General features: G+C 38.2%; 1 protein-coding gene across 3 annotated transcripts; it reads right to left on the bottom strand.

Moving 5' to 3' along the window:
• On the bottom strand, nucleotides 1–27,786 carry asic1a (acid-sensing (proton-gated) ion channel 1a). Of its 3 annotated transcripts, XM_077224019.1 has the most exons (12): nucleotides 27,533–27,782; nucleotides 25,806–25,875; nucleotides 23,948–24,361; nucleotides 17,850–18,045; nucleotides 10,058–10,205; nucleotides 9,853–9,980; nucleotides 9,632–9,782; nucleotides 4,473–4,529; nucleotides 2,974–3,127; nucleotides 2,642–2,733; nucleotides 2,250–2,329; nucleotides 1–1,509 (listed from the first exon to the last, which is right to left on the bottom strand). In XM_077224019.1, the coding sequence occupies exons 2-12, from the start codon at nucleotides 25,808–25,810 to the stop codon at nucleotides 1,387–1,389; spliced, it is 1,548 nt and encodes a 515-aa protein (XP_077080134.1). In that variant the 5' UTR covers nucleotides 25,811–25,875; nucleotides 27,533–27,782; the 3' UTR covers nucleotides 1–1,386. The 3 variants fall into 3 exon arrangements, with proteins under 3 accessions (XP_077080134.1, XP_077080132.1, XP_077080133.1); XM_077224017.1 differs by lacking the exon at nucleotides 25,806–25,875 and having other exon boundaries at nucleotides 27,533–27,786; XM_077224018.1 differs by lacking the exons at nucleotides 25,806–25,875; nucleotides 27,533–27,782 and adding an exon at nucleotides 24,625–24,747.

Here is a 27,786-nt window from a genome sequence, read left to right on the forward strand (position 1 = left end):
TCATTTTATGCATGTTTATTCATAAAAAAAAACATTTTATTACAGCCACATGATAAACATCAAAATAATACAGAAATGAATCAGCTGAAAAAGTCTGATTTACATATTAATACTGTCGATCTTTGACAATCCACCTTTTCAAGGAAATACTTGTTTTCGTGAAAGACACCAGACAAATGTCTGCTGTATATGAGATTAATATAGTGTCTCAAATGTAAACCTGACATGAAAAAATAGCCATAAACTACCATATTCCACAACAAATCACTGCATTCTATCTGCTCGCATTTGACACATCTACCTAATGCGTCAGAGAATTACAAATACTTGATTTCCTTTTAAAAATTCCTGACACCCTGTTGCTCCATTTTCCTCATCCATTCTAGAAATATTCACACGTAATATATACATGCAGAAAGACAGCCGTTCACACAGAACACGTTGTTCCATTCCACTGCGCTACTTTTACATTGTTTTTCTAATGTAAACTCGTGCTAGACTGACGTCTTTAACCGTTGCGCTTGCGTCTGCAGTCTCTAAAAAACACATCTTTAGACCTTGCACTTTTTTTCGTTCCACTGACCTGCGGTTTTTAACAGCAAAAACTCGTTCTGTTTAACAGCAAAAACACACACACACACACACACACACACACACACACACACACACACACACACACACACACACACACACACACACACACACACACACACACACACACACACACACACACACACACACACACACACACACACACACACACACACACACGGAGCAATGGCACACAATGTTAACAGGCACATTTACAGACATGCACACACACTCCATCTCCCGAAACAAACGTGACACTGCAGGCAGAAGCTCACATGCACCCTCTGGGAATATCTAGGGTTAGTCTCTCTGATCTGACATGGGCCGATGATATCATGCACATATCATAGCAACCACAGGCCTTCAAACTGGTGTTCCCTCTTTCAACACCTTGTGCAATGAATAGTCTGTCACAATGCATTTACAGCCATAGCTATTAAGATACACAGAATTAATCAAATATGACACAGTAACCCCTCAAGCTAGACGCATTTCTGTTGCAAAAGGCCAGGCGAACAAAGATTAAACCATTTAATTCCCATTTAACGTTTTTGACATTCCTGCCTTATAGAGACAAAATCAAAATCGGCTTGTTCTGAATACCACAAAACATTTTTGGAAAAATACTAGAAAATTTTCATTCGTAGGCATAAGAGAGAAAGAGAGAGTACAACCACAAGATGCCAGAACAATCTGTAGAAAACAACCGTGCTGGTGTCGCGATGCCATCTGCTAAATTGTAGAACATAATCGCAATATGACTGGCAGGCAAACAGCTGGAATATTGCAGGAATGTTAATGGAATTTACTGACATGACATTTGACGTCATCCAGGCTGAGTACCGTGCCGTGATCAGTGTTGTTGTTGTTGTGATGATGTTTCTTGTCGGAGCAGCGGCACAACCTGTATTTCATTACCTTGACAGACAAAAAGTTAAAAAGATGTTGAGGTGTTATCCTTAACCCTTAAACGTATTTCATAGTGTACGTATATTTTTCCGCCGCAACAATAATTTAATCTCTGATGACTCAATAAGTGCAATTCACCTTTAATCCTCAAGGTATAGCAAAACTTGAAATGGCTCAGCGATTTACTGCAGAGCAAGTACTGTATGCAATTAAATAATAGGGGCTGTTTACACAACACCGTTTTATAACTAAAAACTGAAAAATTGTATACATTTTGGCAGTTCATTTACAAAAAAACTGTGTTTTGAGGGCCTGAAAACGCAAATTTTTGAAAACGGGTTTCAAAGTGCATGTTTTTGAAAACGATACCATTATTGTCTCGGTGTGTAAACAACAAAAACATGAAGTTCTAAAAGCTAACAAAATATGCTTTATTTATTTATAAATGTCTTTACTGTCACTTTTGATAAAAAAAGCTGAATAAAAGTATTATTTTATTTAAAAATAAAAACTCTTAATGACACCAAGCTTTTGAACAGTAGTGTAGGCTATTTTTAAGCTTGCCATTTTTTGTCAAGAGATTTTTAGTAAGTAACTTGATTAACATGATGAACAAGAGCAGATTTTTTTTTTGGTTAAAATATCCCTTTAATAAACTGTAAAAATGTCATTAGACAAATAAAACCAAAACCCAGCAGAAATCTTTATGACAGGACAGAGCATTTAAACAGATACTTCATAAACCTTACCTCATAAAGATAGTCGAAAAGCTCCAGAATCGTAAGAATACTGGCTCCAATGAAAAGCCCCATCTGTCCTCCGATATCACCTACCAACACACAAAAACACACAGACTGAGCGGAAGTGATAGAAATCAGTTCTTTATAATGAATATTTCACAATATTACTATTTTTACCGTATATTTTTTAATCAAATAAGACTTCTTTCAAAAACAAAAATCTTAATCTGAAGTAATTTTTGGCAGTTTTAAGGTGAAAAATGTAAATCTGATCACTGAAAAGTAACAGCACATCTCTCATCAAGAAGCCACAAGATTTGAGATATCATTAGTACAAACAATGCAGGACTAGTTAGCAGACACTACTACTACTAATAATAACTAAGTAACATGTGACTTACCCAACAGACCAGCCACCTCATAGGCTTTCCTCTGCTCGATGGTTTCATAGTTCAGAGCCTCGAAGAACACGTCCAGCACCAGGACATTCTCACTGACAGCACACACAACACAGTTTAGCATTCCAGCATGGCAGATTATCAATTAATGTGCTAAAGTGACATAACTCTCTATCATTCTGAAAAAAAAAACACACAAAAAAACACACACACTGCAGTCACTGGCATCTACATAGTCGATCAATTAAGAAATGTTCAAACACCCGTCGCTGTGATGGACAACAGACACTACTGTACCGAGGTAACAAAGCGCTCGATGTGAACTGAACACTCACGTTATGTACTTCTCAGATTTGCTGTACTTCTTCGCGAGGTATTTGACAGACGCTTTGCTGGGGATCTTGACGAAGGACAGCTCTTTACTGTAGCGTGTGATGTTGCACGGAGTCTCGCATGAGCAGTAGTCGCTGTCCGTCTCCACAAGGAAATCTTTGCAACCGCAACAAGAAAGATAATAGCATTGCAACATTAAAAAGATTTTTAATGCTATTTTAAAGGTTGTTAATTTTGTTTTGGAGGATTCCTACAGTAGGTTTACATGCATTTAAGGTAAAAAAAATATATATATATTTTTTTAATTTTCTAATGTTGTGGAAATTTTATATTTTACTTTTTTCTTTTTCATTTTCTTAGACAGTAAAGCCCAGGGGGGGTGGGAGGCTCACCTTCTTCAGAAAGAATAAGGGGTATTCAGCCTTTTGACCTCACAGATGTGAAGACAGTAAAGCCCAGGGGGGTCAGAGGGACCATTGTATTTCTAAAACCTGCTAGATCTGGTTTTACTGGGGTACGCGGAAAATTACAGAAGAAGAGACTTTGTCAAAAGGGGGTATAAAAGCTGCTTGTTTTCTGTTTGATGCAGGGTCTTGTTTCATCGCAGGGTAGCTGCTACGGTGTGTTTTTTGAACAACCCTCCTTTAAAAGAATAAACATCAGCTCATTTCTCAGTGTCTGAAATGGTTCGATCAAGGATTCGGTCTTTCTAAACTCCTTAAGCTTTAAAATGAGATTAAGCTATAAAATGACTACATGTGAGCTTAAATGTTCAATTCTCTCTATACCTTTATCAACTGTATAAACTAACTTCACAACTTTTACTTGCACTGATATAGCAAGACTTTTTCTTTTAGTCCTCCTCTTTCATAGACAGCTATTTTCTTCTTGCTGTGTAAATTTGTTTAAATTCTTAATATTTTTCAATCTCGCAATATTCTGCAGAAGAGAGTAGCGAATGGTGCTGCTATTCTTGCGAGAAATGAATCTCAGTTTCACTCTTTCTCAGCGTGTGATTGGCTGTTTGCTACTGATGTCACACCTAAACTCCTAAAATCAAGATCAAAGCCTGAGTTGACAGAGAAAGTTGATGATCAGCATCATGGTACCAACAAAGCCTGGTTGGATTAGTTTGGTTTTGTCAACTCGAAACTAATCCTGCAACCCTGAGTTTGTTCAACTACCATCATGGTACAGGCCCCTGGCCAAGATAGCAGAGCTAATTAGATCACACAATCTCAAAACAAACACAATAGAGGCAAAGACAACTCAAGTACATTTCAATTGAAATAAAAGTGCCATTAATTAAAACATTTGTGGATGTGGATGGACTCATGTTCTATAGTTTTAACATAACCTTTAAAATCATTTAAGGAAATTAGGCACTGTAGTTGAAGTGTTTTCTGTAGGTCATTCCAAGTAGAAGGTGCAACAAAAATGAAAGACTTTTTGGACAACTATGTCCGGGCCTGAGGTACATTCAATGATAAAAGTTACTCACCAAGTGCTGGATGTGCACATTCTTTATATAGCACAGGGGTGCAGTAAGGCGCATCACCTGCGGGGACAGCAAATATCTAAGCATCATTATTGGGATCATTTGCACACAAATAAATTCTATCATCATTTTCTCCCTCATTTCGTCCAAACCTGTATGTCTTCTATGTTTATTTTGTGGAACACAAGAACGAAATGTTAAGACATAATTGATGTTTCCAACGCAAAGATGTTGTGAGGCTTCAGGAGACTTGTATTTATTGTGCTTTGTGTCATATGGGTTTGGAAGGACACAAGGATGATAGTTTTTATTTCTGTGTGAAATATGAAAGGTGACTAAGTCTGCTTTGTTGTTAACTAAAACTATTAAAAATCATTTTCATTCATTGAAGTTAAGATTAGATGAAAAACTTTGATGAAGTTTAAGTTGAAGTACTAAATGACTAAAACTAAACCTGGTATAAAACTAAACCTAAATAGAAATATTATAAAAAAAGAATCTAATTTTTTTTTAAAATGACATATGCACATTGCAAAATTGCTCAAATATAAACAGAAATTAAAACGAAAACTAAAAATATTAAAATAAGAGCTAACTAAAAATGTTAATAAATACTTTATTGCTGTAAATACTAAAATAAAAAATTGAAAAATCAAATACATTTTGAAAATTTGCTTCAATGTAACATACTAAGCCGAACGTTAATGTCACGAACTGCTCTGAGACACGAAGGTTGAGGATCCAAATGCAGCATTTATTTTGAAAGGGTAATCCAAAAACGTAATCCAAATCCAGGCAAGGGTCATACACAAACAAGCAATCCAAACAATAACAGAAAAGGGCAGAGGCAGAGAATCAAGATAACCAGGACACAGGAGAAACACGCTCAGATTTGCAGTACAAAAACTAAACAAGACTTTGCAGGGAATGACAGAAAGAACCAGGCTTATATAGGGTGAGCAAACAAGCAAACAAGCAGATGAGACACAGGTGAAAACAATGAGTGCTGTTGAGTCCAGGCAGAGAATTATGGGAGATGTAGTTTGTGGATGTGTGGTGATTGTCCGGGTTTGAGTGCCCTCTGATGGTTATCCCGGGCACTCTCACTGGTGATATATTACAGATAAGATCAAAACTTTATTAACACACAATCTTGCTTAATTCCTTTTTAATATTAAAAACCTCAAGCACTCACACTTATTAAATTCTCTTACAATATTCATGTGCATCATAATGAATATTCAATGGCCAGAGTCCTTACGGCAGATATAAATTGCCTCGGGTTAAAATCCCACACTAATAAATGATCATTTAGCCTTTTGTAATCAACTAAATTACATTTCAGTGCCAGTGGCGGTTAAACAGGAGCAGGTTTCATTTGTTTCATTAGCTTGATTAACTTGAGTCGTGAACTCACTTTTTGAGAGGGAGATACTAAAAGTACCAATAAAATATCTGCTAGTATAGGCCTAGTAACTATAACCAAGTGTATATGCAGAATCATTAAAGACGTTGTAAATTGTAACGTGAAGAAGAGGATCTGTGGTGTCAGTCCCATTATAAACATAACAAACAGACTGAAAATCAACTTCAAGTGCTCATTACTTAAGGGAAAAAGATAGACATCAGTGTTATTTTTGTATTATTTATACATTATTATATTATTTGTATTACATATTTGGAATTAGCTTTTATTTTTATATTTTCAATTCTATGTAACTCCCTCCAGTGGTTAAAAAACAAAACTGCATGCATTTTATGGAAGAACCTTGTTTTGATTGTGCTTTGGCTCGGCGTGACTGTGCGGATTAATATGATTATCCAACTGCTAATAAAACATTCACTTCTAGCCTTAAGATATATAACCAGTTTAGATGGAGGGGATCTCAAGATGACTAGCTAAAGACCTTACTGTAGCTTTAATCATTAATGGACACGGTACTTCCTTGAAAATAAATTCCAGCACAGCAGTAAATGAAATGACCCTTCACAATAGACAATGCTTTACAATGAACTCTGTTAGAGAGCTGCATATGGGAATTTATCTGTTCAATAAAATACCTTATTCTCCTGTTGAGTAATAAAAACACCATCTATGTGTCTCATTAACAACATTTCAAATCCCTCAGTTCTCACCATCTCAGAAAAGCCAAGCCAGTGTTTTGTTTTATTACGAGCTCTGTCTCGTTCTCTTTTCTCCAGCAGACTCTCCTCTGCTCGGCGTTTGTTTAAACAGGTGATTTTCCGGAGGTTGGAGATTTAGCTGATCCATGTCAACCTTTCTCACTCATTGTGACAACTAACCTCTGACGTCCCACACCAGACACACACACACACACACACACACACACACACACACACACACACACACACACACACACACACACACACACACACACACACACACACACACACACACACACACACACACACACTCAACTAACCTCTGACCTCCCACACCAGTAGCCAGTGCAACTTTTGTCTATTTACGAATATGACGAGACACGCAGATACAATTGATGTATGCACGCAATTTCCTGAAAAAAACATGCCGTCAGATCTAAAATAGTCATCTTATTACAGGCTTACCATAGTAAATCAGGGTACGACAAAAACACATTTTGGAAGTGTACCTTTTATTTTAGGTTAAGTTTTGGTAATTTTGTCATGTGCTTTTGTCATTTTTATTATTAGTTTTTTCAAAATATTTCTATTTAGCATTAAAGCTGCAGTAGGTAACTTTTGTAAACAAATATTTGTTAAAACTGTCATTATGTCCTGACAATAGAATATGAGACAGATAACCTGTGAAAAAATCAAGCTCCTCTGGCTCGTCCCTGTGGTCCTATTGCCATTTGCAGAAATACACCGCTCCCGGTCAGAAACAACCAATCAGAGCCAGGAGGAATGTCTTAGCAGTGTCAATCACGCTCGTGTACGCGCGGATCACCCCTCTCTTGCACAGCGCGAGCGCGTACCGTCGTTCGTGACTCTCCTGTTCGATGAAATGTCCAAATGAACAAATCTTTTTTCGAGTCAATTTGTTCATTCAACAAACAAAATGACTCGAAAAAAGATTTGTTCATTTTGAACGAGTCTTTTTCAGAGTCAATTCGTTCATTCAACGAACGAAATGACTCGAAAAAGATTTGTTCATTTTGATGAACGAGTTCGAACAGGAGAGTCACAAACGTGCATCACAGAACAGAGCAAGGCGAGCATTTGTGCTTATAAAACTTAAAGTTTTTTATTTATTTTTGAAATGACCGATCGTTTCACTAGATAAGACCCTTATTCATCGTCTGGTATCGTTTAAAGCCCTTTGAAGCTGCGCTGAAACTGTCATTTGGTCCTTGAAACGTTTGTGTCCTATTGAAGTCCATTATATGGAGAAAAAGCCTGGAATGTTTTCATCAAAACCTTAATTTCTTTTCGACTGAAGAAAGAAAGACATGGACATCTTGGATGACATGGGGGTGAGTAAATTATCAGCAAAAGTTTTTTTAAAAGTGAACTAATCCTTTAACGTTATCTTACTAGCTATTTATAACTTATAGAAAGAGTGCAACGTTATAAAGTTACATGTATTGCAAAATACATAATGATTTGAGGACCAAGTTTGTAGTCAAAGTATGGGCAGGCCATAGTCAATGTAAAGCATATTGTTGATGTTTCGTCCCTATTAGAGAATGTTCCATAACTGTTTATAATCCGCCGTCATTGGTAGTCCTGCTTACTAGCCTGCGCGTTCACGGCAGGCTCCGCTGTGGGGGGAGGAGCTGTGGGGGAGGAGCTGTGAAGGGAGGAGCTGTGGGGGAGGAGCTGTGGAGGGAGGAGCTGTGGAGGGAGGAGCTGTGGAGGGAGGAGCTGTGGGGGAGGAGCTGTGGAGGGAGGAGCTGTGGGGGAGGAGCTGTGGAGGGAGGAGCTGTGGAGGGAGGAGCTGTGGAGGGAGGAGCTGTGGGGGGAGGAGCTGTGGAGGGAGGAGCTGTGGAGGGAGGAGCTGTGGGGGAGGAGCTGTGGAGGGAGGAGCTGTGGGGGAGGAGCTGTGGAGGGAGGAGCTGTGGAGGGAGGAGCTGTGGGGAGGAGCTGTGGGGGAGGAGCTGTGGAGGGAGGGCTGTAGCGCAGCAGAGAGCAAGGGGCTTGGACCTGTAAGTTGTGCTTGTTCAAATTTTCAGGCTAAGTCAACATTTTCTCAAAACTCCCTACTGCAGCTTTAATTTATTTATTTGTTTTAGTTAGTTTAGTACTTCAACTTAACATTTTTCATCTAATATTTGATTTGATTTAAACTTTATTTCAATTACAGATAACGATTTCTAATAATTTTAGTTAACAATAGCTATGTTTCCATCCAAAGTGATAAATTTAACTTTTTATGCTTAAAATTATCGCCAAAACATTTGTGAATAAAGAACCGATTCCATCTCATGTGTTCAAGAGAACAAAAGCGCCACTTCCTGGAAAATTGGTGCAAAATATCTGTAATAAAAATGAAAGTTGCTGCAATCGGGAAAGAAAATGTGGCTCTTTTTCGTACATTATAAATGACTTGCGTCTCAGAGTGCGCAGATGAAACGCAATATATATGCTTTCATGTTATCTTGCGTTTTGATGCCTGGTGTTTGGAAACACAACTGTGTGAGATGCTTCTGTGATGGAATTGAACCAAATCATTTTGATGACAGACTTTGGCTCAGGCATTTCAGAACAATCAAACCAACATTTGAGATGATGTGCGATGAGATCGGTCCACTGGTTGATTTGTTGAGGCATAGTCACTACTTTTTTTGTTACGAATCGAGGGATTTATTAGGTAAATCTGTTTCCATCATAGTCTTCTTATGGGACCAAAAATTATCTACCTCAATTGAGCGCATACTTTTTTTTATGCACATTTGTAGAATTAATGCACATCATGCCGTTTTTATCCATTTTTTTATGCAATATCCCTAACAACACTGATAGACATTGGAAAAAGCAAATACAACATTTCATTTCACAACACAGACAATAAAGGATCCTGTTCACCATTTCATTGACCTGATGGGACTCTTTTGAACTGTGATTATAGTAACTGCGGCGTTAGAGTAAAATACTTGTGATTTTGTACTGCCCATGCCAAGTGAATGTCAAGAGTTGCTGTAATTGGTGCAGTGACTCACCAGGCATATGCACCAAACGGCAGTTGCAGTTTTCCACCAGGTAGCGCGTCTCACAGTCTGTTCGACAGGCGCTGATGCTGTACGTTTTGAAGTAATCCGAGCTTGGCGGGGACGACTTGCAGCTCCCCCACGGAGCAGGAAGATACACCAACTGAAAAGTAAAAAGCATGAATCAAAAAAAAGAGAGATCCATTTAAAGCGCATATTAACACCACACCTACTCGCTGCTCTTGGCAGGAAACGAACGTCTGGAATCCTGGAGCAACTCCGAAGCCCAGCTGATCTATAAACGGAGGCTCGTCCTGACTGTGAATCTGAACTTTGATTCCCGCCTCAAATGACGACTCATCTGTGTGAGAAAATGACCGAGAGTGAGATCGAGAATGAGAGTGGTGCGTACCTGGTGTTTTAACCATGTAGTCTCACTTGTCTCTCCCCACACAGGTAAATATTCATCCTGCTGAATGTCCAACATGACCTCCAGGCCGTTTCCCATCCCTCCCTTCACGCTGATCTGCGGTGGGCCGGTGTCACCAGAGTTAAAGCTGTAACACTTCCCGTAACGTGTGAACACCTGAAAACACACACAAAAGAAAGCTACTGCATACCTTCCGTTACAACATTTTGTATCTAAATTTGCTGTTTGTTTCTACTGCGCAGATGCTTTGTACCAGACCCATGCGGTCTTAAATGTAGCATTTTTTACATTATTTTTTTTACACGATTCTTACAAATATACTCTGAAAATAATATGAATGGATATGCATTGCATTATAAAAATAGTCACATCAGTTTAGGAGGAACATAAACATAGTGTTCCTTTTGCACTATGTAATAAAGGGATAGTTCACCCAAAAATGAACATTACTCAACCTCATGTTCCAAACCCATAAGACTTTTGGAAGACTATCTTAAGATCACAAATGAAGATATTTTTCCCTCCACTGGCAGCTACGCAACTACCACTTTAACACTTCGAAAATTTCATAAAGAGATAGTAAAACTAATCTAAATTAATTGAAAGTTTAGTCAGAATTTTCTGAAGAAACATGATCACTTTATATGATAAACATATTGAATTTAGGCTTCACACATAAACATTAATCAGCAAACATACACAAATGTGCTGCGTAACACGAGAATGAACCTCATTGGTTCTTGCAGAAGCTCAAACGTGCTGTGTAACACGAGAATGAACCTCATTGGTTCGTGCACAAGCTCAAACGCGCTGCGAAACAAGAATAAACCTTGTTGGTTCTTGCAGAAGCTCAAACGTGCTGCGTAACACGAGAATGAAGGGACAGAAAGCTCTCAGATTTCATTAAAAATACCTTCATTTGTGTTCCAAAATGGATAAAAGTCTTACAGGTTTGGAACAACATGAGGGTGAACTGATTTTTGGGTGAACTAACCCTTTAACGTACATACAGCCATGGCCAAAAGTATTGGCAGTATTTTGTTTCGCAAAGTTTCGCACATTGCTACTTTATATTTTTGTGGAAACTGTATAACACATTTTCAGGATTCTTTGAAGAATAGAAAGTTCAAAAGAACAGCACTTTTTTAAATGTTAAAATTTGTGTAATTTAATGTATTAATTGAATTTATGCATCCTTGCTGAATTATATATATATATATATATATATATATATATATATATATAATTTTGTTAACCATTGAAATTCATTCAAATTATTGCATAATATTTATTATTTACAGCTTCTTTACATGGCACAGATGGTTGCATTTTATTATTTTCTTTCAGTTTTGTTTTCCCTGCTGTCAGAAGAGTCGTGCAGCCAGACTGAAATGCTCTGAATGAAATAAAGTGATATTACAAAAGCTGTAGCAATTCTTTAGTAGTAAAAATTTCTATTCTTCAAAACTGACTTGAGACATAAACAATGAAAGAGCAGGAGAGGCATAAAAAATAAAAAGTTCATTGTAGACCTGCTGAGAGTTATTAAAGGGAGACAGTTCCTATGGAAACAAAGAACCAAGTGTGAAAAAAAACACGGAAACACACACACACACACACACACACACACACACACACACACACACACACACACACACACACACACACACACACACACACACACACACACACACACACACACACACACACACACACACACACACACACACACACACAGGCGCTGTCCTCTTGCTGTGCTCTCTTAGATACGTTAATTAAACATTTAAAGTGTTTTCAAGACATTTCCCTTTGAGCACAACTGCATCTGATTGTGTTGAAAACATAGGGAGAGATCCTGAGAGATTCTGTCCCGTCAGACGTGATCAAACCCCCTGCTGTCCACATCAGCATGACAGCATCCATTAGTGTTCCAGTGTGCACAAACATTCTGCATCAATACTGCAAATCCTGCCACAAAAACATCCCTGTGTGACATCCACCAAGCTTCAATGACCCTGTAGAACCGCTTATTGAGCATAAGTGACTTTTTTTTCAAAAATATTATAAATCTTACAGACCACAAACTTTTGAATGGTAGTTTATAAAAGCATTAAGCTTTTCTGGAGAGAAAAGCCCAGTATTCTGGTGTCACAAACAAAAACATCTCAAACTGTGCCCAGACCTTTCAAAAATAATAATTATAATAATAATGCCAGCAATCAATTTTAAGAGATCTCTCCAAGACAAAATGATTTGAGCTTCTATCAACATTTATTTGATAGCTCTATATTCTTACTGAATGCCAATAAATGTCTCATGGGACTATTTTTTTTTTTACTAAGAAATTTTATGGGAAACATGAACAAAGTTGACAGCAATCAGTGAGCAAAACAAATTCTCTGCAACACAGCAGTCCTGAGAGGTGTTTTTAACTCTACATACACATCTTAAACACAGCATTCATTGCAAAAGACAGCGAGATCATAATCTAGTCATAATTTTGCACGTCGTGCCACATCATCAGAGAAGAGAAGAGATGTCGCAGCAAGAGGGAGTGGAAGTTATTTTGATTAAAGATTACGAGGGCACATTAATTAAAAAAATATGTGCACAAGATAAATCATTTAATAAATATAGCAATGATCCATAAAAAAAAAGAGTGGTCCATTTTGATTTCATGTTGACTTTAAGAAGGTTTTAGGCACTTGTCATCTAGGCTAGGTTGGGAGACCAGAAAAACCAGCACAAACCACTTTAGGCAGTTTTGTTTTTCATATAGCCACAAACCCTTTCACCTTCCAATCTGTGACTGACTCATGGCTAGCTGTGATCTGCGGGTCCTCATGAGGGCAGGTCTGCCCGACAGAGCTGCCTGATTTAAATCTCCGCAGCATGACAGAGGTGTTTGCCGCAGGAGCTGTGAGGTGAAATGATTGTACCACTCCAACAGGAGAGAGAAAGATAAATGGAGGACATTGGTAAGACAGTTTGATCTGGATGATCCACTTCAGATGCCCCAAAACCTGTGAAGAGAGAGCGCCAACTCCTGCGAGGATAATGAAAAGAATAACATGCTAAAAAGAAACAAACATTGTCTTTGCCTTATTTTTTTTGTCATTATCAACAAATTAAAGTACATCTGAGAAACATTTTAATGGGCTAACTGTGTTAAAGATGTCTAGATTAGTCAGTTAGTATTTGATAGTCTTTCAAATACTGAAAAACTATCAATGGTCTTCATTCTTTATGCAAAGACCCCCACCACCCCCACCATCTCCCGGTCTCTCCTTCGGCAACACTCTGGAGTCCAATTAGCCGTCATGATTAGCTGTAAACATTTACGTGGGGTGGGAGCACAGACTGTATGCAAAGGCACTTTAATAACGGTCTCATTATCATGTGTGATTATTCATTGCACAATAATTTATTCATCTGTAACTGAAGATCTGAAACATTGGCATTGGTTATTAAAGAAGTCTCAGTGTAGGAAAGAGGACACGTGTGAGGACTCTGCTTTTGTATCTTTTCTTTATCTCACTAAGCTCTATATTTTGTTACATGCTGGCTTATATACTGTGGTTTCTTTTATGCTCAATAAGGTTGCATTTATCTGATAATAAAAAACAATCACAATATTTTGACATAATATTCCAATTTAAAATAACTGTTTTGTTAATATATTTTAAAATGAAATTTATTCCTGTGATCAAAGCTGAATTTTCAGCATTATTACTCTTCAGTATTACATGATCCTTCAGAAATCATTCTAATAATTTAGATAAATTAAACTGATTTAACAGGGTTGATCGACTGAGCTTGACAAATTCAGTTAACAAAACAATGTATGTAAGAATTGAGACAATGGAACAAGATTATTTATTTGATTTCCCGCCATGTGGAAGAAAGAGTCCAAATTATGTAAATTGTTGGGTTAGAATTTTAAATAATTTTACAGTTATTGAAATGGAAGGAATGAGTGTTATATAACAGAGATCAATTATTGTGCACAAAATATTGTGCAGCTAAATAATGTCTTAAAATAATTCAAAAAATAATAATTAAAAATAGCTTTTTGCTGAATATTAATTCAACATAAAATGTAAAAATGATGACATGGTGGACACAGAAGATAAGTCAAGACCTCTGACATGCCAAAAACTCACCAGATATTTTATGCGTTTTAAAACCAACCAACCAAAAAAAAAAAAAATCGAGATTTATCTTATTAGGCCTTCAAATATTGTTGAGGACTATGGGTGGCCTTTAAGTCAAAAAGGTTTAGATCCACTGTTTTAAAACCAGCTACTTGTGCGAGATCTTTTTAATAGGTCTCACGACAGAAAAAAGTAATGCATCACCAAGCACATCCCATCTGTGGAAAGTGCCAAATAAAGCAGTTTGGAGAGTGTATAAACAGCATTCGAGCCAAATGACTTCAGTCATCAAGGCCAATGAAGCAAGCAATTCCCCTCCCAGAACGAAACCCACCAAGCATTTAATTGTAGCCACACAGGGCTGGAAAAAAAAATCCAAAGCACAAAATAAGAGCCGGCTGGCTGTGAATATAGACCTAGGAGAGCCATCCCTCGAACTCCATTAACAATTAGCCTACAAAAAGTCTGGTGCAATTCACTGGGCTATTTTTTCCCAAAGCACTGAGTCAGTGAAGACAGAGATAAAGAATAGAATGTCCCAGGCGCTCTCTCACACATCACACCAAATCTAATATTTAACACTGACCTATTTTAAAGCCTGCTGGAGTTTTCCCTACTGTGGGAGTTTAAAGCAGCCTGAAGCAAATGGGATTGCTTTTCTTCAAAAGCCTGGCAATGAAGGTGAAGATAAAATCATTGGGGAATAAAAAACATGCAGAGTTTTTTTTTTTGGGAGACTCTTCGCACATCAGGGAACTACTAATGCTGTTATACAAGCATTTATATTTAGAGATGGAAAAATCCCTGTACAATACGCTCATGTTGGCATTTGGGTAAGTAGGGCATTATCACCAACACACCACACAAAAGACTTCAGACGCTTCCGACAGGGATGGGGGAGTCGGTTCCAGATGTCGCCATGGAAACTTGGACAGAAACATGGTTACATCATCAAAGTAACCTTTTCAGCACCATAGCCCTTATAGTGTCATAGTGAACTCTTGCTCCAATGCTCATTTGCAGTAATGAGCTGCTGCTCACATCTGCTCTCATCACTTACAGTTAAAAAATTAGGTCTGAGTCACTGGCTTCTCATGCAAAAACAATACTGTAGTGGTTTCCGACGGTACAACCATGGTACACTGATACAGTTGGAATCGAAATTATTCAACCCCCATTGCAAATCAGGTTTATTGGCAAATTTTTCACACTTTCAGCTGTTTCCAATGAACAAATCAAACAAAAGTAATTAAAATAGCTCAACAAAACAAATGTTTCAAGTGGTTCCCCAAATTCAACAGAAAATGCAACTTTTAATGACTTCTGCAGTCTCAAAATAATTTAACCCCCTGAACAGAATCCCTCACAACAGCACAAATCTGCAAAACAGTTGTTGTCTCAAGCACACCTAATGCAACAAATCAAGGGCTTAATTAGTTGCACCAGGTGTGCTTGAGCTAGAACACATGAAATATCTGAACTGGCTAGGTTTGTTGAGTGTCACGTTTGACTGCATGTTAGAAATATGGCTAAGTCAAAAGTATGGTCCAAAAAGTTAAGAGAAGATATCATCGCCATTCACAAACAAGGAACAGGATATAAAAAAGATAGTGAAGGCACTAAATGTTCCTAGAGACACCGTTGGAAGCATAGTTCGCAAGTTCAAAGGAACAGTTGTTACACTACCTGGACGGTTGAAGAAAAAGGAAGCTATCAACAGATGAAACCAGATTTCTGAGAAGGCAGGTTCAGAAAAACCCTCAAGTGACTGTAAAAGACCTGTAGCAAGACTTGGTGGCAATGATACAAAACTGGAACATTTTGGCCCTCTGGATCAGCGGTATGTCTGGAGGAAGAAGAATGACACATATGCTGAAAAGAACACTCTGTCTACAGTTAAGCATGGCTCGGTGATGCTCTGCGGATTGCATCCTCTGGCTCTGGAAACCTGCAGTGTGTGGAAGGCAAGATGGATTTATTGAAGTATCAGGAAATCCTAGCAGAAAACGTCATGCCGTCAGTGAGGAAGCTGAAGCTTGGGCGTCATTGGACCTTCCAACAGGACAAAGATCCCAAGCATACCTCAAATTCCACCAAGGCTTGGTTGCAGAAGAAGTCCTGGAAGATTCTACAGTGGCCATCAGTCACCTGACTTGAACCCCATAGAAAATCTCTGGTGGGATTTGAAGGAGGCGGTTGCAGCATGCAAACCCAAGAATATTACTGAACTAAAGGCTATTGCTCATGAGGAATGGGCTCAGATTCCTCAGAAACCCTGCCAGAAGCTGGTTTTGGTTATACATCTTGTTTGCTGCAGGTCATAACAGCAAAAGCGTTTTCTACTAAGTACTAAAGATGCTTGCCATGAAGGGGCTGAATATTTTTGAGACTGCAGAAAGCATTAAAAGTTGCATTTTCTGTTGAATTTGGGGAAACCACTTGAAACATTTGTTGTGTATTTGTTCATTGCAAACAACTGAAAGTCTGTAAATTTTGCCAATAAACCTGATTTGCAATGGGGGTTGAATAATTTCGATTACAACTATATCATAATACTGAATGATTACCACATGCATGTATAATGGTATTTCCATGGTAAGCACACTTTAAAAAATCATTCTTTTAAAGGACTTGAGTATGTTTCACATACTTTCTACTTTAACATTTTTTAAGTTTAATATAATTTAGTGTTACTTGCGTTTCTTTGTAATTATTCCTGAAATGTTTTAGCAATTTATGAGTGAAAACTGTTTCAAAGTAAATCCTTTTTCTCCTGTGTTCTTGCCTGACACCAATTCACTACGGTAAGCCTACAATAATCAACATATATTTTGCAGTGCCAGGTTTACATTTTGTCTGATTATAAAGAAAGGATCATGTGTTCTTGATCAACAAATCCACATATTAGAATGATTTCTGAAGGATCATGTGACACTGAAGACTGGAGTATTGATACTGAAAATTTAGCTTTGCATCACATAAATAAATTACATTTCAAAATATATTCAAATAGAAAACAGTTATTTTAAATTGGAATAATATTTCACAATATTACTGTTTTTACTGTATTTTTGATCAAAACATGCAGCATAAGAGACTCTTTCATGAACATTTAAAAATCAAACTGACCTCAAACTAGTAAACCATAGTGTATAAATTAAACTGCGATAATGATTTGAATGCACGTCCTGTGTGTCGACTTCCTCGTTCACACAACAGCCAGTCTAATGCATGCAAACTCAACTGAATTGACAGCTCTCTGGCCCAAACCTCTCTCACACTAGCCTCAGGCCATCACGCCATCATTATAGTTGAGCCCTGGCTTTACCATGTTACCGGATACATAAAAGAAAATGGGTAATTTTCAGTACTTTTTGTTAGTGTTGTGAAATGAAAGCCATAAAACAACACCACAATGTGAACCCTGGGAAATCTCGAGATCTACAAACTTCATTCCAGCAGCTTAAATGATTGGACTGTCAAATATCACAACCCAGCATTTGGATGAAACCTAGAAAAAGCCCCCGGCTCTCTCAGTACACCAGAGAGATTTGCATCAAATAAATACACCAGGGCTGCAGTATTGGGGCTGGAAATAAAAAGAGCCCAAAGAAATCTATTACTGTGAATCCCTAGAGTTCCTCACCACACTGAAGTCTTCGGGTCGGCATGGTGAGCCTCTGAACTGGCAGGACAGCAGCATGTCTTTAATGTCGTGTCCTGTTCTATTATAGAACTCCCGCATGTTGAAGTGTCGTGGCTTGAAGAGGCGAAAGTCTGCTTTGCTCTTGAGAACCTCCATCACGCTTTCTTCAACCAGGTGAGAGTCCCGAATCTCATGTCTACAGAGACAGAAACAAAAATAGCAAAAGTTCACTCTTAAAAATAAAGGTTCCAGATAGGGTTTATTGCAGCACTGCCATTGGAGAACCATTTTAAGTTCCCAAAAGTTTTTGTTCATACAGTGAAAGTTCAATGGAGTCCGAAACAAGATTGGACCACACTGAAATTATTGTTTAAAGGCATTTTTTAAAAATATGTTTTTGAAAAGAGGTGCTTCCGTTTCTACTAACAAGATGTTTTTGCAGCTAATCACAGACATGATTGTTGAGCGCTTGAACGCAATGGCCAATGAGACGTTTAGGTTAGTCAGAATCTGCTCAATATGCCAGAGTTCAGCGTAAGCTCTGCATAGTCGCGAATCATTTCGTTATAAACAAAGTACAAAAATGTAAGACAATGTAAATAAGAGATCCATTGTGCAGTACAGACAGATTTTTTTAATTCTAACACTTTTCACTGAACTGAAAAGATATCAGCTTCATTGATTATATCTAAGATCATTTTCTGGTGTAACCCATTCATAATTGGAATAAAAGTACACACTGCAAAGGTTCGGGAGAGAAAACCATAAATGAGGGATTGAATCTGAAACTTCGATGTTTGAAAATAGATATGGGCAAGAAGACATAAATAGACCTGCCATTTGTTGTGTTACCTGTAATATGTTTCTTTGATTTTCATTTTAGTACTAACTTTTCATTAGATTTTTGTTTGCAATGTCTATTTAACTGAACTATATTTGAAGGCTACATGCTAATGTTTTAATGTATTATTTACTTATAATCATTAATATAAAAAAATTGTAATTTTCAAATAGTTAAAGGAAGGGTAGTAGGCTATTTCAGAGAGGCTAGCAATAGCTCGCTAGCTTTGAAAGCATTAGATCTCATCTCACCCTCCCTTCAGAGCGTCTCCAAAGCCACACCTCATCCAAAACACATTAATGCATACAGCAGAGTCTGCAAAGTGTCACGAGAGACGGCGTTAAACTACCGCATGTCTTAAAGCATATAACATAATAATGAACATAAACAACTTAAAAAGCACTGACTGCTGCAGATTCATTTCAACATTGATATTGTTGACATTGAAATGCATAAATCCGAATAGAAATTTAGGAATAGAAAATCGATTCCAATTCTGGAATCGAATACTTGAGGAATCTGGAATCTGATACTTAAAATTTTGATTCCTCTTATCGATTCCTCTGTGAGCATTTCAATCGTGAGATGACGCACGCGCTGTTTTCTGTGTATCCAAAGCGCGCTCACAGAAAATGTGATTTTAATCAAGCGCGAGATGACTCACTGCACACATCCAAAGCGTGCGCACAGAAAAAGTGATTTTAAAACATTCAATCGCGACACGACTCGTTTACTGTTTCAGTACTGAAGGCATGGGTAACTATATTGGGCAACTCTTAAAGGGGTCATCGGATGCCCATTTTCCACAAGTTGGTATGATTCTTTAGGGTGTACTTTTATTAAAATTCCTTAATGGTTGTGTAAAACAACGCCTCCTCAAAAACAGCTTTGTTCATAGTGACCTGTTTCGGTGCATGTCTCTTTAAATGATAATGAACAACTGCTCACCCCACCCCTCTCTTCTGTGGGGGATGTCGAAAGGCTGAGGGCAGAAATACAGGTCCTTCTCAAAAAATTTGCATTTTGTGATAAAGTTCATTATTTTCCATAATGTAATGATAAAAATTAAACTTTCATATATTTTAGATTCATTGCACACCAACTGAAATATTTCAGGTCTTTTATTGTTTTAATACTGATGATTTTGGCATACAGCTCATGAAAACCCAAAATTCCTATCTCAAAAAATTAGCATATCATGAAAAGGGTCTCTAAACGAGCTATTAACCTAATCATCTGAATCAACTAATTAACTCTAAACACCTGCAAAAGATTCCTGAGGCTTTTTAAAACTCGCAGCCTGTTTCATTACTCAAAACCGCAATCATGGGTAAGACTGCCGACCTGACTGCTGTCCAGAAGGCCATCATTGACACCCTCAAGCAAGAGGGTAAGACACAGAAAGAAATTTCTGAACAAATAGGCTGTTCCCAGAGTGCTGTATCAAGGCACCTCAGTGGGAAGTTTGTGGGAAGGAAAAAGTGTGGCAAAAAACGCTGCACAACGAGAAGAGGTGACCGGACCCTGAGGAAGATTGTGGAGAAGGACCGATTCCAGACCTTGGGGGACCTGCGGAAGCGGTGGACTGAGTCTGGAGTAGAAACATCCAGAGCCATCGTGCACAGGCGTGTGCAGGAAATGGGCTACAGGTGCCGCATTCCCCAGGTCAAGCCACTTTTGAACCAGAAACAGCGGCAGAAGCGCCTGACCTGGGCTACAGAGAAGCAGCACTGGACTGTTGCTCAGTGGTCCAAAGTATTTTTTTCGGATGAAAGCAAATTTTGCATGTCATTCGGAAATCAAGGTGCCAGAGTCTGGAGGAAGACTGGGGAGAAGGAAATGCCAAAATGCCAGAAGTCCAGTGTCAAGTACCCACAGTCAGTGATGGTCTGCGGTGCCATGTCAGCTGCTGGTGTTGGTCAACTGTGTTTTATCAAGGGCAGGGTCAATGCAGCTAGCTATCAGGAGATTTTGGAGCACTTCATGCTTCCATCTGCTGAAAAGCTTTATGGAGATGAAGATTTCATTTTTCAGCACGACCTGGCACCTGCTCACAGTGCCAAAACCACTGGTAAATGGTTTACTGACCATGGTATTACTGTGCTCAATTGGCCTGCCAACTCTCCTGACCTGAACCCCTGAATCTGTGGGATATTGTGAAGGGAAAGTTGAGAGACGCAAGACCCAACACTCTGGATGAGCTTAAGGCCGCTATCGAAACATCCTGGGCCTCCATAACACCTCAGCAGTGCCACAGGCTGATTGCCTCCATGCCACGCCGCATTGAAGCAGTCATTTCTGCAAAAGGATTCCCGACCAAGTATTGAGTGCATAACTGAACATAATTATTAATGACTGAGCATAATTAATAGTTATAACCCTATTACATGAAGGTTGACTTTTTTTGTATTAAAAACACTTCTTTTATTGGTCGGATGAAATATGCTATTTTTTTGAGATAGGAATTTTGGGTTTTCATGAGCTTTATGACAAAATCATCAGTATTAAAATAATAAAAGACCTGAAATATTTCAGTTGGTGTGCAATGAATCTTAAATATATGAAAGTTAGTTTTTATCATTACATTATGGAAAATAATGAACTTTATCACAATATGCATATTTTTTGAGAAGGACCTGTATGCTAATACGGGACAGTCCGTCAGTGGTCGTGGGCGGAGCATGAGCATTATGACATCATATTGTTTAGAAAATCCATAACGGCCTGATTATTGAGAGTGTTTAGGCTTTTTGAGGATTAAAAAAAGGAGTGAATAGATTTTTTTCATTGTATGATTGTGTCCACACACTGCAAAGACACATTTATATGCTAACTCCATATAAAAGTGAATTTTGCGTCCTATGACCCCTTTAAAGTGACAGCAGCTGCCGTCTATATAATAAAACTAATCAAACAACAAAAGACAAAGTGAAAATTGAAAAACTCGTTCTTGACTGAGTTAATTTTTAACACTGAAAATCTTAAAACACTGATTATTTCAATCGTATTTTTGTTCAGTTGTATCTATTTGTTGTGATTGCAAATTGGTTATTTGTCTTGTTTTACTTGTCTTTAATAATGCTTGAATATTAGTTAGGCTAGTTGTTTTTCTATGGTAGGCCTATTTTTAAACCACAGGCAAAGTTTTCTTTAGCCTGTTGATTTTTGTTCATGATATTCAGCTACACTTTTTTGCAATAAGACTAAATGTGAATGATCTCTAAGTTTTTTTTTTTCCTAATTGGAATTGAAATCAGGAATCGATAAGAATCGTAATCGATCAGCAGAATCGAAATAGGAATCGTAATCGTTAAAATTCAAAAGATACCCAACCCTAGCGAGCAGTGAGTGTGGAGTTATGGAAATACATATGCATATTCGGACCAAATGCAATGATTAGACAAACATATTTAGTTCCTACTTTTTTTTTTATTTAGACCACTTCTATTATTGATTGCTATCAGGATGTGAAGAGAGTTTTAACCAGAATAACAAAAAGTGTTTATGAAAAAAATTACCTACCCTACCTTTAAATAAAAAAAGTAGTAACTGTAAGACTGGAAAAACTTGAAGGACTTTAAGAGAGGGCCACTCTCTGAGAAAACAAAGGAAATTAACATTTGAACTCCCCCTCATGCACTATTGAGACGAAGGTCTCACCTCCCTCATCCTAATCTACATTTCTCTCCCCCATTCTTCATCCTGGCAGAGATCTCCCAAACTCACACAAGAATCTAAATGGTTTAATGTGAATGATTATTATCTAGTTTTATACATATTTGGTATTATTTGAAATGTCTCGGTATGACTGGTACAAATGTCTCATTCCCAAAGAAGTAAACCCGAAAGGTAATAAAGTTCTTAGGAAGTTTAGAAATATCTTCCACACCCTCCAATAATGGAGGGTGTGTCTTTGAGTTAACACCTTCTGACCATTTGACTGAATGCTAATTATCCACTGCTAGCAAATGGTGACTTACAGGTAAAATTCCACTGTGAATGATCTTTAGATTTGAAATGAGGTCTGTGTATATAATGAAACGCAGCGAGAGCTCAGGGCCTTTTCTATATCTGAGATCGGCCCGTGAGCCTGAGAGTTGCGAGACTCTCAGCCTCACGCATTTCTTGTTGGGTAAACTTTTTCCTCTTTGTTCTAGAGCATTTGATGTTTTGCATTGATTATCCTTGAATTGATTATGAAATTATAATGATACATTTACCACATATTAAATTATGACATTTGATTATTCTAATTGACTTTGACATTATTTTCATTCAAGAGTTTAAAAGAATAGTAAAACATTCGCTCACATTTAATGATGCACAGACATCATTGAAAAACCATTTCATTTTATGGAGTCAGATGAAACGAGTTAATACATAAGATAAAATGTATTGCATTTAACCAAAAATACTTTGCCGCGAGAAAAGACAGTAACACGCAGAGACCTTCACCGCTAATTCGATTACCGCCATTGGATCGAGTTAGACGGCCTTACATAACAGTGACAAACCTAATACAAATAAAAACATACATAGCTCAAAATTGAATCTCAATTTGACTACACTCATAACTGAGCCCAAATAATGGCACAATGTCAATATTTATTTTGTGCCCCTGATGCAGCAGAGCTGTGCATATTCCTTTCAGGATGATGAATAGTCAAGGTTAATTCTCTTTAAACCTGTCGAAAAGTGCCACACTGGACCGAATACAGAATAAAACCGAGAGAGACACAGTGTGTGTGAGCACTTGGAATGCAGAAGCAGGCATGACTGAAGTCCAATTCAAACCCACATCACATCGCAGCTGCTGGGTGTTACAACACTGCAGTAACTAAATCACGACTTCCTGATGCCAGATGGAAGCAGATACTGTTCCTACAGCCAAAGATTTCATTTTTTTAACAATATAGTTGCACCTCAACAATCCAAAAAAGACCTGTCACATCTGCCGTTTCACAATCTACGGGTCACTTTCCTCGATTAAAATGGAAAAATAATCAGACTGCATCTTTCAATTTGCCAGAAGATGGAGATGCAGGAAATATATAACTTCAGTAACAGGGACTCCCCAGAGCTCTGCATTTTCATTTTCGCTCCTCAAGTTCAATAAAAACACGCCAATCATTTACACTCCAATGTGCTTGTGCGTTCATGCGGGGAATACGAGAGCATAATCTACTGAGCGAGTGACTCATGCTCATTTTTAAAACTTAACCACAGCCACTTGAATGATACGCACGCGTTCACCAACCTCGAGTTCAGCAGCGCCAGCAACTCCCCTGCGTGGTACAGGTCGTTGCGTGTGATCCTGCTGAAGCGGATGGAGTTGAGATTGCAAATCGTCACAGCGGGGAAGACCATCACGGGCGTCGTGATCTCGTCCAGCTTGGTGACGTGAGGGTATTCCAGGTAGAACTGAATCCGATCGACGCAGACGTACATGAGAAAGGTCAAAGAGCTGAGGAAAAACACAACCCAGAGGCAGCATTTGGCCGTGATCTTCTCATAAGAGAAGATATGAGAGATGCCATGCAGAGTCGAGGTGTGTGCGAACACTTGCAGGGGAGGCGGCTGGTCGTAATCAATGTCCATAGGTTCCACTTTAAGATCCATCATTGATGTCTTCATTGCACAGTTCTTCCAATGCAAAGCTGTGAAACTCTCCCTAAGACATTAACACAGAATGACACATTTTATTTCCATAGTTCCTGTGACCATAAATGAGTCATCATACAGGAAAGTCAAATTGGGATGCAGCTCTGTTAAAGTTAACATGAAATCAGACTAATGAAGAGAACTGAACTATTCTTTTTTTTCATGGAATATTGTAGTAATTATTATAAAATATTTATCTGTGCACATCATTGTTTTAAAAAAATTCACCTGCCCTCATGATCTTTAATCAAAATAACTTCCCTTCCCAATCACAGGGACATCTCTTCTCTTCTCTGATGACGTGTTTACTGGCACGAGGGCGGGGCAACCTGTCACTCACATAACATCCACCAATAGCAAACCACAACCATCCAATCAATTCCACATGGACAAAATCATATACTGTCCTACATTTTTTCTTGTTCGAGAAGCCGTTTCTCTCAGATATAATTAGGGAGGAAAAGATTATCGCAAATTCTGTCTCATGCCAACTTTATGCTGAGCTGGTAACTAAAAGGCTGTAGGTTCAAACCCCACAAGGGTTGATCCAAGAAATCCACTACTTGTTCTTGACAGTGTTACTGCAACATTTCTCGTTTTCATTCAAGTTTTTCTTTCAATGAAATATTTATATATTATTCCAGTTTTATTTGAAGTAATTAAACGTTTTTTTAGTTTTAAGATTTTAAAGGGTTTCACCAAAAAATTAAAATCTGTCATTATTTACTCTCATAGTAAATTTAGCGTAGTTCTTCTGTGTTGTACATCACACGCATCACACACATGACCAGCGTCGGCCAATAGTGACCCTACGTGTGACGTACAACACAGATGTACTACGCTGTTAAACTCAGTGAACTGATTCGAGAAGGAAATGAATAGTTGAAATAAAGACGTTTTTTTTTTTCGCACAAAAAGTATTCTCGTTGCTTGATAAACTTAAAGGGTAACTAAACCCCTGGTCGAAGCCTGACTCCACCCACTGGCAATATTTGGAATGCTGGAAAAGTGGGCAGAGCCCAGCGGAGATAGAGGCGACGAACCGAGGGCGGGGCTGAGCGGGGGGCCGTGCACCTGAGACCCGCAGTTACAGCTGCTGTCAAACTAGCTAAAATGGAGTAACGCAAGTAGCTTTGCAACAGAGCGGTCATTTGAAGTCGAGAACTTTTCTCCCCCAACTTCACCTGAAGTGGAGGAGTGTGAATTGTCTGTAGACACCAGCTCAAACTGCGGTCTTGACTCCCGTATCGCGATCGGCATCCGATTATTCTCATATTCAGTCATTTTGAGGTAATTTTTCCAGGATTATTATTACTATTACTCTCATTATATTTTGCTGCTATGTGAAAAAAATAATCAGCAAATCGCGCCGGCGCGTTTGTCGACACCAGAGGATTAACTTTAGCCTAATAAGAAGGAACATAAATTGTGATTAAAAATATATGCTCACTCACATCATGACGCCGCTGCGGTGGTGGAGTTCATGCAGGAAGAGGTATGAAGAGCAGCGTTTGGCAGCGCGAGCTGTGTGGAGAAGCAATCCCACGTTAAATGCAGGTTGCACACTGGAGCGATAGGCGAGATTAACTACCTAGGCTACACGAAATAATCTAAATAACTATATAAATGCTATGCTAGCTAGATGCTAATATATACAGTATCTATCCTGATCGTTTTCAATACTTGTAATTCCAACTCCTGACTCGCTACAGTAGTTTTGACGGAACCAGATGCTTTTATACCAGGGGCTGCCAAGGGCGTTGTGAGCTCGCACCAAGGGCGTGACCGAGTGACGTCAGAGAGTATTCTACGTCAGAGAGTACCCCTACTGCAGGAGCTTTCCGTTTCCTGAAGAGGGCAGCACTCAGACGTTTTTACACCATATATTTGAAAATTAAAACACTTTATACCCAAATGTCAAAAAATGTGCTCAAATCAATGAACAGCATGTATGAAGCTCTATTCTTACAGATAATTAACTAAAAAAAGTTGTTTTAGTGTTTAGTTACCCTTTAAGATTGAGCCACTGTAGTCACTTGGACTATTTTAACGATGTCTTTACTAACTTATCGGGGCGGCAAGTTTCAATCCCTTAGAAGCCTATGGAGGAGTGATCAAGCTCTCAGATTTAATCAAAAATATCTTAATTTGTGTTCTGAAGATGAACGAAGGTCTTACTGGGTTGGAACAACATGAGGGTGAGTAATTACTGACAGAATTTTAATTTTGGGGTGAACTAACCCTTTAATACTTACTAATCAGCTAACACAAGGTCATCTTGGCATCTCCCTAAAAACATAGGCTATATCTCAATATCAGGGGTCTTCAACAGATGAATTATTGTTTTATCGCAAACAAGTTCAACTAAATGTTTAATTTCCAGATAGAAATGTTGAAAATGTAAATGTAAAGACTTTGTACATCAATGCAACACTCAAATTACGATAGATCTCAGTTCCTTCTCTGTACCCATATAGTTCAGACACGTAGACAGCATGTAGAGGAAAATCTGCTGCCCACGCCAACTTCCCAATAGCGTTTAATTATAGTCTACCGACCAACTGACAAGAAAAAAAATAAATAATAAAAAATAAATAAAGAACATTACATTATATTTTTGCATTCATTTGTAGCATGATATACATGATAATTAAGCAAGCACCCCTATTAACATAATGCAAAAATATATAGTCTATAAAAATGTTATAATTTAAGCATAGGCCCTTTTTATCATTTAAAGTACATGTTTAAATTACAGACATAAATATTTTAAAGGTAAAATAGGCCTATGCATAAATTATTTAATTTATTTTTAATTAGTAAAGCTAAAACAATAGTTATCATCATGACTGCATTACAATCTTGGGAATCATTCAGAATCAAAAGCAAAACATATTTAGGCTACTCATTTATGTAAAAAGTGTAAAATGTGCTTAATTGTCATTAAAATAATGTCACAACTCTATACAGCAACGAAAACATTTTTCATTTTGATGTTGGGGTGAAATTTGACCCAAACATGTTTTCGAGAGATCCACATTGTTTTCAGGTGAAACGCACCAAATCACGATTCGTTTTTTAGGGTTTGTCACACTGTACTATTACTCAAAACTAAGAATCCAACAGACAATCAAAGCGCGCGACAGTGATCGTAACAGTAGCGTTCACTTGTAGCGTTTACCTGAGGCACTTCAGAAAGATGCTGGACATGAAAACAGATGGCAGTTATCCGAACATTTCTCCCGTGTTCGTGCATAAATCAGCCGATCCCGTCGTCCACCCGACAGACCGATGGAAACCCATATCTGTGATGAAATGACGATTCGCGCGGGCTGGATGATCTCTGTCGTGTGACGATCCTGAAGCTCTAATGGCTGAAGCCAAGAATCGTGAGTCTCTCTCTCTCTCTCTCTCTCTCTCTCTGTGTGTGTGTGT

This window comes from Siphateles boraxobius, unplaced genomic scaffold, assembly GCF_051911475.1.
Source record: "Siphateles boraxobius isolate OS27281-9 unplaced genomic scaffold, OSU_SipBor_1 9, whole genome shotgun sequence".
In the NCBI taxonomy this organism is placed as follows: Eukaryota; Metazoa; Chordata; class Actinopteri; order Cypriniformes; family Leuciscidae; genus Siphateles; species Siphateles boraxobius.